Below are 14,108 nucleotides of genomic sequence, written 5' to 3' on the forward strand. Positions count from 1 at the left end.
ACCTTCCAGATGTACAAAGCGGTACAGCATGGGACAGCAGCTGGCTGTGCCCAGGCACATCACAGCTTTACCTGTGCTGGGGAGCCAAAAAAAAAAAAAACAACCAAACAACAAAAAACTTACATTAAACAAGCAAATGGAAAAATAGAGCTCTATGTTGATTTGCTACTTGAGCAACATGGCTCTTTTCCATAACTACCAGCTGAATTTCCCATCCAGATGCTCTGCATAGAGATCTATACGTATATAATATGTATGCGGATATATAATGAATCAAAACAAAGCGTAAGGCCTCTTGGGATGTACAATGTAGCCTGCCTCAGGCATTACTGAACAGGAACAGATCAGTAAAAATAACTCTGCCACAGAGGTGCAAAACACATAAAGAGATGGTCTGTCTCACTAAATCCACACCTCTCCTCACTCCATGCCCTGTAGCATTGATCTAAGCTATAAATCTGCTTATTATTTATTATTAATATTATCGTAGTGCTGGATTCCTTAGCTGTAGACCAGGAGTTCATTATGTTTTATGTGGTAAAAACGCAGCCTGGAGAGACACAAAGCCCTCCCACTCTGATCTCCCAGGAGGCCAGGCAAGCAGGGCACCCTCGCAGGCACTGGGCATGCCACGGATGCCTTTCTGCCACAGAGCCATCAACAGCAGGGCAAGATGCCCATGTCACACATGTTGGGTCACCCCACTTTTGCACCAAGCCCCTCTGTGTTTTGTGAAGGCTCCCTGAAGCGTGTGGCTCAGTCCATTTCAAGACAAACGCATTCAGCCCTGATGACATGCAATTCATGTAGAAGCCTCTACGCTGGAGAAGACCATCAGTCCCTCTCTCTTTGGTATTCAGTCCTCAGTCAGTATGCTAAAAAGGCCCCTCACTGTTTAAAATCTAAGCAAAACAAAGCAGGGATGCAGGACTTCTACATCCCTCAAGTACTGCTCAAGCACTCGCTTGCAGCTCAACTCGATTCCCACTCCCAGGGCTCCTCGCTCGGAATCACTCACTTTCCTCCCGCAGTTTTCACTCTCACTTCGATGGTGCTAATGAGCCTCCTGCCTCTGCAGGCAGAGAAACAGCCCCACGAGTCCTCAGGAAAACTCATGTTCACAGAGGCATCAGCAAGAGCGTGCAAACCCAGCCCACACACAGTGGGCAACCAGCGACCACGTTCTCCTCCGATACCAACCTCAGCACACATGCAGGGAGCCTGAACACCCTGCTCCAGCATCCAACATCAAAAGCATTCAAGAAGGCCACTTTTCATCTGATCATTTCAGAGAAGAACAGGTTAGATAAGAGACTGAAGCAGTCACCAGCAGCATACATCCCCTCTTTGAACAGCCTCAGTTGCCTTTTCCTGGAAATAGCTTCCATGGATGAGTTGCCTTTACGAAACCACTCAGGACAGGGAAGGTTTGGCTAGGAGATAGGACACTGTTAGCCACTCTTTCTAGCACTGTAACACAGCTGTACCTGTGCAGAACTGCAAAGAGACTAGACAAGGCACTGCTGAAAGGGGCTGGCATCCATATTTAAACTTTTTAAAAAATAAAGATTTTGACTTTTTAAATCTTTTTAAAAATTTAAAAAAAAAATGACTTTTTAAAAATAAAAAGATTTGACTTTTTAAAAATAAAAATTTATGCACGTAACTCAGAAAACATAAATAAAATATCACTCTTCTGGAAGAATAATGAAAATAAACTTAAAAGCGCTAATAGTTAACAAAATAATATTGTATTTTCCTCTACTCCTCACTATGCTCCGGCAGCAAATGACAAATAACTATGAATCTACTTCACCTTAATGAACTAAACTGGCCCTTTTTAATATTGGGGGAAATGAAACATTTACAATATTTCAACCAGACAAATTTACTAAGTCATGCATCAACAAAGATGTGGATACTCCTCCTCCTACTCCACAGTTTTCTATTTCTTTAGACTCTCAGTCCTAAATGAAATGTGAAAGCCTTTTTCTTTTTTTTTTTAAAAAAAAAAAAAGGTAAAATCAATGTAGGCCAAACCCTACATGCAAGTGCTCAAATGAGCCCAGTGAGGCATGACTCAAGCAGGGGACAGAACTGAAGCTCAGGCACCCAGTAGCACTTCCCAGCTCCAAGGGCTGGGTGTGTTAGAGAGCTACATCCCAGGACAGGTCTCCAGGAGACAGGCAACTATGGTGTGGACCTGAGGGTAGCCATGGGGCACCCCTGGGATAGCCTCTAGCTTGGGTTCCTATGGACCAGGACCCCAACATACCCACATTTAATGTCAACCTAGCTGCATCCCACACCTGCTCCTGTCACTGCAGCATGCAGACAGCCCTCTGTTCATGCCTAATTCTCCAGATGCAACTTGGCAAACGTTTTGCAAACATTTTGCAAACAGTTAACTCCTCATGACTAGAAGGTACCCCTCAATCTGACCCCCAGAGCAGCTACACTCTCCTCCCACCCCACTCCTCAAGCCAGGCTGGTATTATCACAGTCCAAACACAATGGGACTTGAAAGTGTATGTCCAATGAGCGCTGCTGCCCCTGAGGTGACCGACGCAGAAGGATTACTTTTAGTCCTTTAAAAACAGTTCCACACACAGAGAAGCCAGCTGATCGCACATGTCTCAGCAACCTGCTTTGTTTCCAGCCCAGTTCTTCCCCTCCAGTCTGCTGCCTTCTGCTGAGGCATCACTAGCTGTGCCTCCTCCTGCACAGGCAGTACTGAACACTTCTGCTCCCACCATCGGTGGGACCACTGGCCAGAAAGAGTCACCTCACCCCTACCAGAAGCTTTGTTTGTTTAAATGCTAACTGTAATTACAAGTGGAAATGTTTTCCAGCAACAGCACCACCATGCGAGACTTGGGAGATTGTTTCTCTGCTTTAAGCTGGTGGCAGCAGCCTTGCTGGGTTCAAAGTCAGGGTAAAGCCATTTCTCTGCTGGGGAAGAGTGAATTGGTGGACAGCAGTTTATTGCAGTTGCATTGATACCATCCACAAAGGCCTAGGATATGCCAGAGAGCAGCACGGCATAAGGAAAGGGAGTTTGTGCTTTGTCTGTGTTAAACACACTCCCCTGCCTCCACATAGGCGAGAAAAGTGGAGTTTCAAGCTGTGTCACCCAGCTGCAAGTCAGGGTATGGGGGTGCTGGGGCTGGCACAAGCCAACCCACCACAAAGCCACAGCTCTCCCAGCCTGCTGTAAAGGGCACAGTCGTCTTTCTCCCCGTCTCAGACTGTACCCCTGGGAGAAAGCATTTGTACCTGCCTAGGGGCTGACATCGCCAGTTTCCTTTTACAGCATCCAGGGGACTGACTGCACCTTCATCATCAGTGGCACTATCACCCTTTAAAATGTTAACGTGGGATCTTCTCTGCAGTGCCTTTAGGAGAATTATGTATATCCTCTGGGAGCTGGGGAAGCTGAACTTAAATGATCCACAAGTCTGTTCATTGCCATTATTGTTCATTTTTGCCTTACACATTTTAAATTCTTAGTGCTTCTTCCTTGCTCAGCCACACCAACATACAAACTGCACTGGACAGGGCAGAAGCACACCATGCAGCCACGGGGCCTTTAGCTCACTAAGCAAGCAGCTCAGCATCGTAAGCATTTCAGGAGGGTAATTATGCAGGGAGGCAAGGCCACACAAATGATGCTCTGCCACAGGGTGATAGGTAGGAACTAGAGGGAGACCATACAAATGCAATGATGCAGAAAATGCTGGGTGCATGTCTCCAGTCTGCCTCTTCCCACCCACTTCAGCCTGCACAGCTAAATGACAGTGTTTTCCCACAACTCCACATGCTCTGGGGGATCCCAAGAACATTTTCTTGACATTATAGTTCCATGGTCAGAGCAGACATAGGAGATTCACATCCCTTTAGGTATTCCAGATTTTGGGAAACATGCCTAGAAACAAGGACGAGTGTCCCAGGCTAGCATTTTTAGTGACACTCCACCATCCGTTTGGATTTGTGGAGACTTTGACCACACATTGCTTCTCTGGTGGATGAAAAGCTACTACAAGCAGTGGGACAGGAGCGCAGACTGCTTCTATTACTAGATGAGCAAGTGGTGGACTCATGTTCATTAGGTATGGGGTAGAAGAACATTAGGTTTCACCAAGCAAAATACCCTGAATGCTAGAGCTGCATCTTGCCATTTTCATGAAGTTTGCAGAGTTGGGAGGTAGAGGCAGGGAAGGGATTTTGGGACAGACAGAGGCAATTACAGAAAAGAGCATTTTAAAGAGCTGCAGGTCTGAAGGAGACCTTGCAAAGAGTTTGGCAGTAGATCGTATGTCAGTGCTAGCGAGCATACTGCTAGTTAGGGCAATGCCATGTATAAACTACAACTTTGGCTTGTATATGAATTTTAAATGAGCTGTTAGTACACTCAATGAATCTAGCAAGAGAATACCAATTTAGGGCTCTGACGGTCTGCTCTATAACACCAAGTAAATAACTCGGTAAATAACTCAAGTAAATTTCCTGACGCTTTATTAAGCATGAGTGAACAAACAAAAAACACCACCAGAATTACTTCTACAGCCAGTATATGCCACAGGGAACCAGAGCTAGGGGAGGTGCTGGCCCAGAGCACACTGCACCAGCATCCTCCTTGCCTGCCACTGGGGCAGGCAGGAGGGAGCCGATGTCTTTTGTGCTTTTGGTGTGGATGGATGCAAGACAGCATGCGCGAGGGAACGTGTCACACAAGCACCAACTAACTACTGGGTTTTGCTCCCAGGACTTTTGGTAGGACATACACGTCCTCTTTCAAGGGCTACAGGATATCTTGAGGCAATTCCTTACATAGAATCATAGAATGGAATGGTTAGGATTGGAAGGGACCTTAAAGATCATCTAGTTCCAATCCCCCTGCCATGAGCAGGGACATCTTCCACTAGATCAGGTTGCTCAAAGCCTCATCCCTCCTGGAGCTCCTGGAAGCTTCTGAGAACATGTCCATTCCTGCCTGCTTCTTCATACCCCAATCACAATCAACTTTTGAGCATCTATTGAGATAATACCTCACCAAGGCAGACGAGGTGAGCTGACTGATAAACGAAAGACACTCTTTTGGATAAAGCATGTGGGTCACTGTTTTTCCCCACAAAGGTCTCCAGAACAATGTGAACTAGGAGACTTTCTCCAGGATGGGATCAGAAGGGAAAAAACAAGAGTTTAAGGTTGAAGAAAAAACACTGAAAAAAAAAAATGTTTGCACCAATGTTTTTTCCTGTGTATCCAGGAGAGAAATAGAGCATACAACAGGCTACAGATTGTTCCTATTCATGCCAAAGTCACAGGGAAGGTCACCCTGTAGCCTATATTCTGCTCAATTTTTTTGCATAGATGATGCCTCTAAAGCTCACTGCAATGCAACGTTCACTGTTGGTCCCGTCCAGGCTAGCAAAACTTCCTGTGGCCGTGTGCTCAAAGATTAAGCAATCTGCTGCCCATAAAATCCACTGAGCAGTATCAGGTCCAAGATCCACCTGAAACCCAAGAAAGTGGCAACAGGAAAGCTCAGAGCTTAGTTTAAAAGCCAAGCGCCCCTGACTCAGCACCACTGTGCCTCCTCCCACCCTGGAAGCCAAGCGCAGCAGGAAACAATCTCTTCTAGCAACTTGGTGAAGAAGCCAGACGTGGCATTGCCTATGTTCACCTCACATTACTAATCATATAACTGTGCATTTGAGTGGTCCGTTACCAGATGGCTTTCAGAATTATTTTAAGTGTTAGCTTGCATTTTCTTTGAATATTTAAATGTTGATGCTGGTCTGTTTTCCTTTTCTATGCAGTGCATTGATTCGTGTTGCTAGATATTGTATCTCCCTGCCTTGCCAAAAGTATGCATTTGGGAATTATTTCAGGGTTGCCAGTAGTATTTTTTTCTCTCCCTCTATATTGTACCTTATTTTTATTAACTTTTTTTGCTGGATATATTGTTAAAATAAAACTGTGTCTTGAAGAAACAAAACCAAAGCCCCAAACCTCTCCTCAGCTCTTTGCCCATCTGCTTCAGACATCATTTTCAGAGAAGTTAGCTCTGTGGCCACAAGTAAAGCAGAAGCAGTAGATATGTACCAATGCACCTACTTGAGCTTCCCTTCCCTCAGTAAATTCTTGCTTTAGGCTCACATGCAGGAAACAGGTAGGTCCAAGGTCAGGACTGCTGGTGTCCCATTCTCAAGAGGCAGGAAGTGACTGGAGGAGACACCTGTGACTGGACTGCAGGGTCTCTGACCACTCTTACATTTAACACAGAAGCCACGACCTCCAGTGCCTTTTAAAGGATCAGCAAAGTTTCCTCCCATTCCCTCAACAACGTTAACTCCTTTTTTGAAATCTCAACTTCTACATTGCCTTTGCAACATCCTAATGCAAGTTTGTTGGTCCTAGGACAAGTTCCACCCTGGACTAGGCAGCAGTGGTATAAGTTTTAAGAGCAAGTGTGTCTGGACTGGTGAACCATGCCTGTCTTCAAGTGTGTGAGTAATTTCTATTATGGTTATGCCTTCAGGCCCCAGCAGCATGTCAAGATCTCCTTCACCCAGCAGCAGATGCCAGCCACAGAAAACAAAACTAGTATTTGGACAGATGGAGGGAGATAGATTTTCTACCACCACTGCAGTTGTTCATGCGTCCCCTGAACACACAGACAACCCAGCTTCTTCTTGCCTGTCCTCAGGGGTCAGCACTGATGTGGCCTCACAGCAGCCACCATCCACTCCATTTGGGGAACATCTGAGCACGCACCAAGCTGAGACCTGGAAAGCAGCAGCTAATCCCACCCAGTAGTTGACCTCAGTGCAGTGCAGCACAGATTTTCATTTCCAGTCCTCAGCCAGGAACACAAAAGCACAATCCCATCCCTCTCAAACACCTTTCCATTTCACTCTGGTTGCACTGTGGAGGTAGACAAGCACACCAGTTCCCAGACTGGTTTGCAGCCCAGTACTGCAACGTTTGCTACCAGGGAAGCTCTCCTTCCCCTCACACTCCTAAGCACCCATCGTGTTTTCCCCACAGAAGCAGATGGCTGCGGCACAAGGCATAATGAAGGATCTTTCACCTTCAGCTTCCTGATAACACACCGTCCATCCCCGTCTGCTGGCTCAAGTGGAGGACCTGCGATCAACATGAAATGCAGCCTGCAGAGTTGAGACTATGCAGCATGAGTGTTCCACATGAATCACAGATGCTGGGGATATAAAACACCCAGCCACCCTTCCCAGACTCCTGCCAGCACAGACCCTCCCTTGCTATATTTCTGAGCTGCTTCATGCTCCACTAGCAGAGGGAAGAAGTAATTTTGCTTCAAGTGTCACCTGTGAAAGTTGCAAATGGGGACAGGAAAAGATTAGCTTCTTATCTGCAACAAATAGTTAATACAACCAGATTGTAGCTCCAGAGAGAACAGACAGGAAAAGCAGTCAGTCAGTTTCCTTTCTAAACAGAGCAAAGTGTCAATACTATGAAGCAAGTTTCACTGCAAGGTTTCTGGATGCATTTCTTCCCCCTAATCTGCACAGGCAGCAAGCGAAGATGATGGTACCTCTTCCTGAACCCTTTTTAATAAAGCCTAAAGAAAACCAAAAGCATAGCTTAACTAGGTTCAGTTTGGACTCAAACACTCCTTGCTCATCAATGAGGGGACAAGTGAATTTGTGACAAAAAACCTCTTTCTTTCTGTCAGGAGCTTAGGAGAGCGTCAAGCTGGGTAAGGCATAGAGGGGGAGCAAGTTTCATTCCTCAGTACCTCTTCAAGGAGTAGCTTTCACTTCAAATTTATATAGAAAGAGATTCCCATCAGGTAACATTACCACCATAAAAACCAATGCAAATATATACACTCACCATAAACCACATTTCATTTACAAGACAAAGGAGAGAACATTTCCAAAATGCAGGTGGGACACTGTAGCTCAGCAAGGGTCTCAGCCCCCCCCTCCGAACAGGGAGCACAGCACCAAGGCAAGCTTGGCTTCCCTCATCTGAGCATGTCCATGCAGAGTGGTGCAAACGATCAGTTGAGGAATGGTTAAACGCAGATCAGAGCAAGCTTTGTACTCACCGATCCTCAGGGAATGGGGGCTGGCAGCGATCTTCATCAGCCACAGCAGAAGGAGCACCAGAGGCGCCAAGACACGGGGCATCTTCTATAAATCCTCATGGAGCCCTTTGGTGATCTGGGCATGACATAACTGCAGAAAGAGAAGATATGGCACTGTGAGCACCTCTGCTCTCAAAACAGCAACTCAGCAGGATGACACTGCTTCGAGCTTGCCAAGTGCTTGGGACAAAGAGTCTATTTACCAAAGGAGGAGGAGGAGGAAGCTATTTACAGACTATGAATTATTCAGGAATTGGAGTCAAACTGGGCAAAGAGCTTCTAACAAAAAATTGAAAAGAAGCACAAAGAAAAGTTCAAATATTTCATCTTGGCATTTTTAGCATTTCCACAAAAACAAGTGGAAATCAATATTGAGTCATATCTCTAATTCCTGCTCCCTCCCCCTCCCCCCCCCCTTCCTGTATTTCATTCAAAACAGAAGCAGCCTGCAACTTATAATAATGACTTCTGGTTTTAGGATAGGACAAAACATTTTCACACCAAACATAATTTGAGGGATGAGAGTCAGAGAGACACTTTGGTCACCAAGCTAGAAACCTTGTACTAGAAACTTTGTACTGCTCCTGCCCCAATGACAGACCTCTTTTGCTTCCTTTCAGACACAAGAGGATTCAGAACAAGACCAAGATCAGGACCTTTTTTTTTTCTCTTCTTACAAGGTAACACCACCCCAACACACAGAGGTCTAACTTTCAAAGTCCAAACACCATCAAAATGAGAGCAGTAGGTAGAGAATCCACAAATCTATTATTAATACAGATATTGGCACCAGTTGTGCCATGGCAGACTCCTGCAGCACAGTTAACGAAGTTTTTAACAAATATAATTTTAAACAGCTATATAGAGGATAGATTTTACTTCATAGGAGAAATGGTTGTCCCTCAAGTTGATAACATTATCTCCATAGGCAGCAATGTCCTTAAATGCTGACTTTGAGTATTTCATCTGGTACCTTATCTCTCCCTTCTCTAATTTTCTGGCAAACGTTCTCACACTATTCCATTTGTCTAATTCTTGGGCCAAATACTGAAGTCCTGACACAGGCAAAGTCTTTAATCTGCCTTTGAAGTTACCAGGAGTTTTGTTCGAGAAAGACGTAGCTTTTTACTTGCAATTTCTCAATTCAGCTATTTTTAGATTCAAGTTAGACTTCCTCCATCTCATCTCAGCACTCCCCAGAGGGGCTATCCCCTTTTTACAGACAGGGAAGGGAGGCAGAAGAAATACTGAGAGGTGACCATAGAAAAGCAACGCAAGGCCTGAGCAGGGAGCCCCTGCAGGTGTCTACTCCCTGCACCTTGATCCCTTTCTGGATCACATCTCCCTTGGGAAGCTCCCACCACCAGTCCTGCCTTCTGAGTTCCAATTCTCTCAGTTTGGGGAAAACTGAGGTATCCCATGTTTAAGTGTATGCTGGACATTTGAAGAGCATCCTGATTTCAGAAGCTGTCTGCTCAACACATTTTTAAAAAGTAGAAGCTGCCAAAAAATGCCTGGAAATCATCAGCCACCTCTGACAAGGGTAATGGCAATTTTCTCTTTTTTAGTGGGAGTTACAGACTAATGCGTAGGGAGGAAAAGCCCTAAAAGTTTAAGCACGTGGCAAATTGGTTACTTAGAAGTGTTGGCAGCAGCAGAGACAGATTGTGGAACAACATATCATTTGAGCACTTTGAAGCAGTTATTTCAAAACTTTCCAAGTTATTGACAAAACAGCAGGATCACATCAAATTTACTCACATCGGTATCACAGCCCAGGCTGGGGAACCAGCACTTGCAGCACTGAAGTCGCACACAGGCACACGCACATCCCCTCTCAACCCTTCCCTGCAGAGCCAGAAAAGCAGCCGGGGGAGCCTCAAGCCTCTACAGAGCCCTGAGGTGCTGACTGCGCTCAGGATCAGCTCCAAAGCCGCTCCCCAAGACTTGAAGACTTGGTTTTCTCCTCTACATCCCACTTCTTGCACTTCTACCCTAGCAGTAGAAGGGTACCTTCTACCCTACCTACTTTCAGTGCAAAGAAGTGTCCCGAGCAGCCCTTGCAGGCCAGTGACAATTAAGACCTCCATCTCCACTAGCACAGCATCTGGTACAGGACCTCAGATGTGTTTGCCTTCATTCTGCTCCACTGCCTCCTCCTGCCTGGCCAAGGCAGTCTAGAAGGGGCTACTAGAACCATCGGAGGGAGACAGGCAGAGAAAGGCTCCAAACGCATCTTGAGACATGACTGAGAAAAATGGCAAGTGCTCATCCCTGCTGTTTCCCCACCACAGCCCTGCTGCCGCCTGCCAGCTGCCGACACATCGCCTCTTTCCTCAAAAGAGCAACTCAGCAAAAGGTGTTTGTACCAGAAACTCGCAGAAACCTTCACTGCTTTAGCAGGGTGCCCACACCCTCCAGCCCCCTCCAGATTAAAAAAAAACCAAAACCCCAAAACACACTTTCCAGCTAAAGCAGTGGAGGGAAATGCCTGCCTAGCATTTGAGGAGCGCGCTGGAGCTGACATCCCTGTCGTTCTCTGCCAAAGCACTATGGGATCACCATGCTAAAATGGGTGCTTCTCATTTTAGACTCTGCAAAGACAAACTGCACAAGGGTAGCCACGCCAGGCAAACTAAGAACACCCAAGGTCTGGGAAAGGGTCCTAAGTCTTTCAGCTCTGAGGGACAAAACTCAAGGCCACCTCTCTTGTTTGCAGCCTGATTTGGTGAAGAGTACAAGTGCAAGATTCCCAGAGAAGCAGCTGCCTTTGCATCACCAGCTCAGAGTTAATAGCAAAGCTAAATAATAAACACAGGGCACCCGCTGTGCTCTGCTACGTGAGCGGCAGGGTTGTAATTACCTAGAACATGGAGCACAGAGGGATGCTGCTTTCACCTAACGCATTACCCACTGCTAAGAACGGCTTCTCAGTACTTTGATTTTTGAGCACGAACACAAGGAACAGCTGTCAGCAACAGAAATACACCTTGGGGTTCGCCAAACAGCAGAACTATGCAGGCTCCTCCGACCTGTACCACAGACCATCTGGTTGATGGAGGCGCTTGCAAAATACCCAGGGAGTGAGCACAAGGACGCTTCCCCACCATCACACCTGTGCCACTGAGCAGTGGGAACAGACACTGGAATTCAAGACATAGGATGAGAGGGAAAAGAGAGAGAGGATTTTTCTTCCTAGCCTAACATCAAGGTTTCTACTCTCAAATCAACATAGAGGTATTTCAGTCCTCATGGCTCTCTTCATCTCCCCAGTCCCCAAGTTCCTCCTGTCTCCTACTCTCTAAATTCAGGCACAAAAGGGTAGTAAACACAGTTCAAACCCCTTTGCTGTAAAGTAATTTTTGCCTTGCTGAGTGAGCCATCCTCCCAACAGCTTTTGCTTCCTTACAGCTGCAAGGTGCATCTGTCTCTCTCTTACTTCCCCACAAGAAGCCACAAAACACACTTTCTGCCCAGATGCAGCAATGAATCACAGGTACGACTGGGGTATTGACTCCCGTGCAGCCTGAATTTCCACACACAGAGGGAAGGAAGAAGACATCCTTCTTTCATGCAACACAAAGCAGAAAGCCTTAGAAGCCAAGGAAACACTTAAAGGAACAAGGATATTTAGCAGCTTGCTGCACTAATTCTTATGCATGTGAAGATGACTTAACCCAGACTCACCCTCACCACAGCTTGCTGGAAATAAATCAAACTAACTTCCTTTACTCAAGTTTCCACCAAGAATATGAGGACTTCTATCAGCCTGTATATTTACAGCTCCTGCGTTAGTGGTTCCTCTTTATTGTACTGGTGGCGTGCTATGATAGCAAGTGAGCCTGGTTGATGGACAGTTGTTTATAAAGCAGTCCGAATCTGCTATCCCCAAAAGGAGTGGGTCAGTTAGAAAGCAGTTTCATAGGTCCTTCAGGGTGGTATGTGAATTGCTGAATAGCTGGTGGATCATGGGCTGGCCCCTGTCTTTTCTCTGCACAGCACAAGTATGTAGTTCTTTTTCTGTTAAGCCCTTTTCATCTTTAGCTTTGAAAAGTCAAGAGAATAAAATAAATCAAGAGGATACTGAATAGTTTTGAGTTCTCTCTGGAGATAAAAGTCTCTAAATACCAAGCAGAATTATAGACGATTTGCTTCTCAGATGAAGCAACTTGCTTCTCAAACTACTTATACATTTTTAATAACTGTGTGAGATTGTACTCTTCTTCACTGCTATTGCCACATCTTCCTCATATTTTGAGATTTTAGCAGAAAAATTCTAAGACGATGCAACAAAAGCCAAAAGGCAGAATAAAATGTTAAATCACAGAATAAAACTCTCCTGCAGCTGCCACACCAATAGTGAAGATATCCCTGAACATCAGCCACTTCTTCTCCCTCTCGTTCTCTCTGCACATACCTGCCAAGCCACTCAAGAAATCCAGGTGCGTTGCTATTTCTGTTCACACTTCCAAAGACACCACCACTCTGAAAAATCTGTTTGCCACCTGCCCTGCCACATCTGCCCCCAGAAAGTTGGGGAGCCTTGGAGATGGGCTGCATCCCAGCAAGACAGGGCACAGCGGCTTCCAGCTGCACTGGCACTTTGCTCCATGCTCCTGGAAAGCAGTGCCAGGACCAGGCTGTCATAAACCCCAACATGTGTTTTGTCCTGATGCAACCTCCATTTACTTCTACTGCAAAATCCCTACACCATCGGCTGCAAGCTCACTGAGAAACCACAAACACCCTTCAAAAATTGGCAGCAATTTCAATCTTACCCAGGCAATCGAGAGGCAGACTTTTACCCAACTGCTAGGTTGGAGGTGGCTTTGGTGTTGATGGATCTTTCTGTGCATCACCAGAAGCTTGATGAATGGTGAGAAAATGCAGCTCAAGCAAAGCTAGAGTAATCCTCACAGCTGAGACAACACATTTAACAGCTGCAGAGCAGCAAGGAATTCTGAAAAACTGTCAGGAAATATCAACAAACAACTTAATAGAAGCCTTTTCCATTCTTTCGACAAGCAAAGAGAGCTATTTTCTTTTGTAAAGCTTCATCTGCAGAGAGGCTCAAATTTAAATGGAACTGACAAGAGGGAAAGAACCTGAAAAACATTTCAACAGGTGACTGTTGCTGGGCTTGAGAAAGTGCCCATGTGTCTCGGGTGGAGGGGAGGAACTAAATTGCAAGTCTGCTCCAGGGATAGAGCGATGTAAGTTCAATTAAACTGAAAAATCACTCCATTTAAAGCCACAAACAATATGTTTTCCTCTGCGAAATGCATAATTAGCATGGGTAAATCATTACCACTAGGTATTGTTGCAGTCAAAACCTCAGTAAGATTGAGAGAAGGCTCAGACATTTATAAAGAGAATGAATAGCTAGAATCACAATAGTAAAGTTTAAAAAAAAAAAAAGAGATAAAATAAGATTTTGGATGGCATGTAAACTCTTCACGCTGCAAAGCGCTGGCTAACTCCCTATGTTTGAGGGTTAGAAGAATCACCCCTTGGGGCAAACCTCCTTACACTGCTTCTGGAAGCTGCTAGTACTAAAAAAGGATACTTAACAATATGAAGCACAGTTCTGTTCCAGTCTAGCAATTTCTATGTCCCTATAAAAACTATGTCTCCTTTTAGATTTCACCAGCATTAAAGAGCCTGCTTTACTTTCCATGACCATGCCTTTCCTCTTCTCGCATTGTCCTGACAATATTCGTGCTGTGGCTTGCCCAGGGTGAACTCGTCTGAGGTGAGAGACAGACCAGTGGTATCTCTCTTCCCCAGGTGTCAGGGGGATAAAAGGACCTCAGACTCTTCATCACACCACAGCGATGGCACAGCTCTGTGAGGGTCATTCAGTTAGCACCAGAGTAGGTGATATTCAAGGGTGATATTAGTGATAAACACCTGCTCAGCTGATATACAAAATGGATTTATTTATTTTATTCTCCTAACTGTGTTCTTTTAT

The 14,108-nt window shown here is 45.5% G+C and overlaps 1 protein-coding gene across 1 annotated transcript in view; it reads right to left on the reverse strand.

Moving 5' to 3' along the window:
• LOC104530611 (glutamate receptor ionotropic, kainate 4) overlaps positions 1-8,226 on the reverse strand; it is a 127,265-nt gene extending 119,039 nt beyond the window's left edge. The window contains exon 1 of the mRNA XM_010175258.2: positions 8,099-8,226. Within this exon, the coding sequence (XP_010173560.1) occupies positions 8,099-8,180 (82 nt within the window). The 5' untranslated portion in view covers positions 8,181-8,226. The remainder of the gene's footprint in view (positions 1-8,098) is intronic.
• Positions 8,227-14,108: the final 5,882 nt, after the last annotated feature.

This window comes from Antrostomus carolinensis, unplaced genomic scaffold (genome assembly GCF_000700745.2).
Source record: "Antrostomus carolinensis isolate BGI_N321 unplaced genomic scaffold, ASM70074v2 scaffold4199, whole genome shotgun sequence".
Taxonomy (NCBI): Eukaryota; Metazoa; Chordata; class Aves; order Caprimulgiformes; family Caprimulgidae; genus Antrostomus; species Antrostomus carolinensis.